The sequence below is a fragment of the Adiantum capillus-veneris genome, chromosome 7 (genome assembly GCF_014529385.1).
Source record: "Adiantum capillus-veneris isolate H3 chromosome 7, ASM1452938v2, whole genome shotgun sequence".
In the NCBI taxonomy this organism is placed as follows: Eukaryota; Viridiplantae; Streptophyta; class Polypodiopsida; order Polypodiales; family Pteridaceae; genus Adiantum; species Adiantum capillus-veneris.
In genome coordinates, this window is record NC_140937.1 from 165646585 (window position 1) to 165652092 (window position 5508).

Sequence of the window (5508 nt, forward strand, 5' to 3'; positions counted from 1 at the left end):
AAGTTGCTAGCATAGGTGATTGAAATTCCCTCGCTTTGCATCTGCTGAAAACAACCTAGATCTTCTTGGAGTTATACTTGTTGGGCATATCCCGCAGTCAATGCACTCCAAGAGATGACATTCCGGACAAGAAGCTCCTGATGCAAGTTTTGTGCTTTATGAAGTACACCACATTTGGCGTACATGTCGATCAAGGTAGTGCCAAGCACGACGTTTTTTCTAAACAACCCCTGACTAACAATATCATCATAAATATTTTGGCCCATATCAACGTCTTGCATAGTGCCACATGCCTTCAGAGGTGATTGCATCCGAATAGATGCCCTTGCTTCTCATCTATGGAAAACAACGAAGAGCTTCTAGGCCTTGCAATAGTGTGTTCCAAGAGACGACATTTCAGACAAGAAGCTTGTCAATGACTTGTTGAGCTCTGATAAGTGCGCTGCACTTTGACATACATACTACTTTTTTTCAAGCAAATCACCATGGAAAATATCAACATGTATCCTATATCTTTGACCTCTTCGTCTCCATGTTTGCTTGTGTAGAAGATACTTCTGCTTTCTTGGCGCTGCTTTGTGAATGTATGAAGTTCTTCAAAGTATCGTTGCCAAAGGGGCCAATAATTGGCTATGAAAAGCGAGTGCAAAGCAACTCCCACTGATCGTACGATGCTGCCACTAATCTAACCTCAGAGAACTGGGCTACGTGGACGAAGCTGTGCGCCCAAATTTCAATCATCCAATGATCCAAGGGTTGAGTTTAGTGGTTCACCCTTGGCACTAAGTAACACCTATATTTAATGCGGGGGAGAGTAATGGGATCGACGGTTGGGGTTGGGGGCGGGATCTCGAGGCGCACTAAACCTGGCCAGCGTAAAAAAAAGAGGTGCGCCGCAGAAAAAATGAGGGGCATTGAATCTGGCCAGCTCAAAAAATGAGGCGCACCGTTGCGATTTGAATCCGTGGCCTCAGTGTCCACGTTTAGGGTCACATGGGCTAACAACCTCACCAACGCGCACATTGTGTATCCCAAACCTTTTTTATGATGTAATATTGTGAGTTGATATGCATTGCCCATGTTGTCTAGGTTTAATGCGTGTCCAGGTTTAGTGCGTGTCTCTCTCTTCCCTACGTGCAGTAATGTGATGCCCCACAAGAGGGCTCTTCATTTGACTCATGTACAGGTGTGTGGTTACACGCGTTTTGTTGAGGCAAGAGCCTCTTTGAGCAGGAACAGGAGTAGCTAACTGCTGCTCCAAAAGCAAGCACCGGTGAGGGTGATAACCTCACCGTACAGGTTCGTTTTCAGCGCTGGTTATACGCTGAATTTTGGTTTTTGAGCAGACACCTTGGGTTGCGATCTTTTCGATCTTCGTGCGTGAGCTTCCTCGCCCTTGATTCCCCCCCCCCCCCCCCCCCCCCCCCCCCTTCTTAAACATAGGTGTCACGTAGTGTTGAGCTGGTTCACTCGGGCATCCAAATTTCAAAAAGTCAGTACGCTTACAAGGGAACGTCACTAGCCTTTCTTTGGCCACATACTCCTCTCTAGCTCTGCGAGTCACGGCGCTGACTCGGCAGAGGACGTCGAATGCGGCCGGCCTAGTGTGGGAGGCAATGGGGGTTGAAGGACGCGCCACCGGAACACCGCCGCCTGAGTCCCCCTCTTCTCCTCCCCTCTTCCTCTTCCTCTTCCGCAGCGATGGCCTCAGACGACGCAGCAGCAGAGGCGCAGGAGGAGCAGGCGCAGCAGGAGCAGGGCGGCAAGAAGCCTCCCGGCACCTGGACCCCCATGGAGACCCTGCACCTCATCGACGCCTACCAGGAAAAATGGTATGCCCTCAAGCGCGGCCAGCTCCGCACTTGCCACTGGGACGAGGTCGCAGAGTCACTTGCTGGCCGCTGTGCAGGCCATCCGGAAGCCACCGACAAGTCGTCAGTGCAGTGCCGCCATAAGCTGGAGAAGCTACGCAGGAAGTACCGCGCAGAGCGCCAGCTCTACCTCCGCAAAGCTCCTGGCCATGCCTCCTCCCCTTGGCCCTTCTTTGAGCGCATGGATCTATTGGAAAGAGGTCCTGTTGCTGCGGCTGAGGCCGCCGCCGCCGCCAAAGCAGCCTTGCCATTTCCTGACCTGAAGTTTGGTAACACCCGTGAGCTGCAAGACCATGACTCTGCTATGAGCTTGGATGAGGATCCCGAAGACTCAGATCAGCCCCCTCCAACTGTCTTCTCAAATCGCAAGCGTCGCCACCACCATCACAACCCTCATCAAGACGCTATCTACGATGACAATGATGGCTCCTACTCCCCTTTTGCTAGGAAGCATGGTATTTATGAAATGCCATCCAGTGCTGCTTTCAATAAGAGGGATGGCCACAAACATCTTAAGTCTTCAGAGAAGATGGGTAGTGCAGGTACCCGAAGACCCACCGAACCTGCTCCTTTTGTGGAGCTAGTCTCAGTCATCCAGTCTTTAGGGGAGGGTTTCCTTCGAATGGAACAGATGAAGGTTCAGGTGCAAAGGGAGACGGAGCGATTTCGAGCAGAGACAGAGATGAGGCGCACTGAGATGGTTATTGACTCACAAAAGCAAATCGCAGATTTGTTTACCAAGGCCTTGGTGAGCAGCAAGAAAAGCAAGGAATCTCAGCCACCACCGACCTAACCAGGTAGCTTGTAGGTCTTTTTTTTGTTTGGACCATAATGTTGTACATTTATGAAACAGCTCTAGTGAATGTACATATTTGTGGAGAAAATCCAGGCACGAGCTTATCATGGATTCAAAGCCAGTCTCAATTGACATGTTTCACTAAATTTTCAGTTTAGGTTGGACCTATGGGGTGTGCAATTAAGGTTTTTGAGCTGTACATGCTTCTGATGCTTTTCAGTAGCTCTTGCACTTTGCAAATGGTTTGTCTCAGGCGAAACATGCCAGATGTGAATGCATGCCCACAATGCAAAAGTGAAGGGTAAACTTGATTTAGTGGACAGCTGAAGGTAGTTTCATTTGTATGTTGAGGCAATGTTGCTAGAATGTCACACAACTACTGGTGTTGTTATGTAAAAATAGGTTCCTTGTTCTTAAAGATCGGGTATGCACTTGCGTTAGTGCGATGATGCCCAGAAAAGTTGGTTACAGCTTGTCACCCGCAATATTACTGTGGACAGAGTTTGTAGCTGCTCTCTTGAGTAGACATCTTTATATAAAGGAGGAGCAGCTGCACCAGATCTGGCAAAATATATTGTACAATGTCAAGGAGAGTGTCTATGTGCTTGAAGGGAGGCGATGCATCTGTGAATTTTTCCTCTGCTAATCTTGCTGGAACCTTTGAGAGAAATTAGCATCAAAGAGCACTTTTACCCTCTGTTACGTCTGGGTTTACACATTTTGGAGCGTAGAACTGTAGCAAATTGGCATTGAACTGGTGCTTGTTTGTGTAACATAAGGAGAGTATCTGTGTGTGTTGGCTACGGAGGCTCCCTTTGAATGTTGGCTGGAGAGTCTTACAGTGGTCAGTCAGGATATGGAAGGGGAGGATTCTGAAGATTGTATTTGTTACAGGTGTTATGCATCTCTTCAAGCATGAAGGGTGATGTGTAGTTGTGGAGTTAAAGTTAATCTCATTGATAATGATGGAGCGGAAGGGCCTGTAATAAAGGAACGGTGTATTCTGGCCACATGCGCCATCTGCGGAGTTTCTGCTTTGTGATTGATTTTCTTTTGAATTGAAAAGCGCGTATTTTGTATGCAATCTTATATTCCTTGCAAGTCCCAGTTCAAAGCTTGTTGTTCTGATGCCCATTGCAGACAGTGACTTAAGGACCAAGGCAAGTTGTTTTCCTAGCTGCTCCCATCTATTCTATGATCATGATGTGTTGCTCTGGTTTCTTAGTACACGAGCATTTGAGTTTTGTGGACCAGCTTGTTATTTTACAGAGAAAAGGGAGATAGATTCAAGCACTTGCCTTTCTCTTACACTTCACAACACTTGCCATGCAAACAGTCATTAGCTCAAGAGCATTTAATTGTGACGACGAAGTTGGAATTGCACAATTTCCTAATATATCAATTCAAAACACTCTCATTTAGAAATACCTCGTGATCTCACAAATTCACTTTTACATAAGAAAGACAAGAAACATTTAGCTGCTCGACCACATGCATAATTTTTGAAGCATGAGAGTTGGTGCTTATCCTCTTGTAAGACTTAACACTCTTTTGGGCCGGCCAGTCCCGCGGGGGGGGGGGGGGGGGGTGTTTTACCAACCTTAAAAAACTTTTTGTTTTTTTTTGTTTTTGAAGGAGATGGGAAGAGAAGTCTTAAATTCAAGGCTTCTTATGAGAGAGAGAGAGAGAGAGAGAGAGAGAGAGAGTACAAGTTATCACTCCAAATCTAGATGTCTTACAGGTATGGACGTAAGTACTTAAAACCAGGTGAGGGTTGCTCCATGCCCCTCACTTGGCCTTGGCTCTTGCGTTCTGTGTGAATGAGAAAGAGAGTTTTGTTGAGGGCTTGAACATTTGCTTATTGTTTGGCTATGGAGATGGTTGAACATAAGGAGGCTTCACAGGTTGGTACTCAGTCAAAATATTTTTTTACAGTATTTTGCACCTTCTATGCTTTCTATGTGTTGATATTTAGTACTCCTTGGTATGATATACCGATCGAGACATAAAATATTGATGGGAGGTTTTGGATTTATGGTGTTTTTACCATGAACAATAGACTTGATTGTAAAGCTTGCATCGTTTTGATTTGTCTTTTGGTATTAAGCAAACTTCTGTCGTAATACTACGAAAATGATTTGAATTCTATATTGTATTAATATTGCGCTGAGAGGTTTTTTATATAAAGAAAAGGGGAGTGATATCGAGGGTTGGTATAGTATGTCCTTGCCATTTGCATGGACAACGATGCAGTATTATCTAAGAAGTGATGATGCTCCTCGTCCCAAGGGGCGTCAGATATTTGATCTCTGGTCTATGGTCGGTGGCATAGATCGTTCTTTTGATTACATACTTTTGGATGGCATCTGTTATTGAGTTAACTGTCAGACTGCTTGCGGAATAAGGATGCAACTTTTTTGTATGGCTCACTAGAGGTTTGTCTTTTAGTGTAATTTTTATGGCTGAGTAGATTGGATGAAGAAAATGTTAAGTATGGAGTCTGATTTCTCTTTTGTAATTTTTTGTATTAAAAACGCACATTTGTAAAGCCCTTGTTATGAGGAGAAGCCATCGTGCGTTCATAAAAATCACTCGTCGGAAAACCAAAACTTCACGGTCAGTATATTCCTTTTTCATCGGAATATTATGGTTGGATGGCGGCCAGAAAGTGATTGGAAAATGGTTGGTTGGTTGGGTTGGTTGGTAGTCAATGGTCGGTGGCCGATTTCAAAGGCGGACTTGTCTTAAGGACGACCACACATAGACGCATCGGAGAGTCCTGTCTACACAAAGGACCTACACATGGTTGCCTCTCATGAGAGAGGGTAGCCCTTTTGGCCT

General features: G+C 45.7%; 1 protein-coding gene across 1 annotated transcript; it reads left to right on the forward strand.

The window, feature by feature from the left end:
• The first annotated feature begins 1518 nt into the window (after positions 1-1518).
• Positions 1519-2907, forward strand: LOC147454994 (uncharacterized). Its single transcript, XM_086516851.1, has one exon. The coding sequence runs from the start codon at positions 1702-1704 to the stop codon at positions 2662-2664; it is 963 nt and encodes a 320-aa protein (XP_086372977.1). The 5' UTR covers positions 1519-1701; the 3' UTR covers positions 2665-2907.
• Positions 2908-5508: the final 2601 nt, after the last annotated feature.

What these genes read in the sequence shown, in the direction of transcription:
- LOC147454994 (XM_086516851.1), top strand. Translation starts at nt 1,702, where the DNA reads ATGGCCTCAGACGACGCAGCAGCAGAGGCGCAGGAGGAGCAGGCGCAG.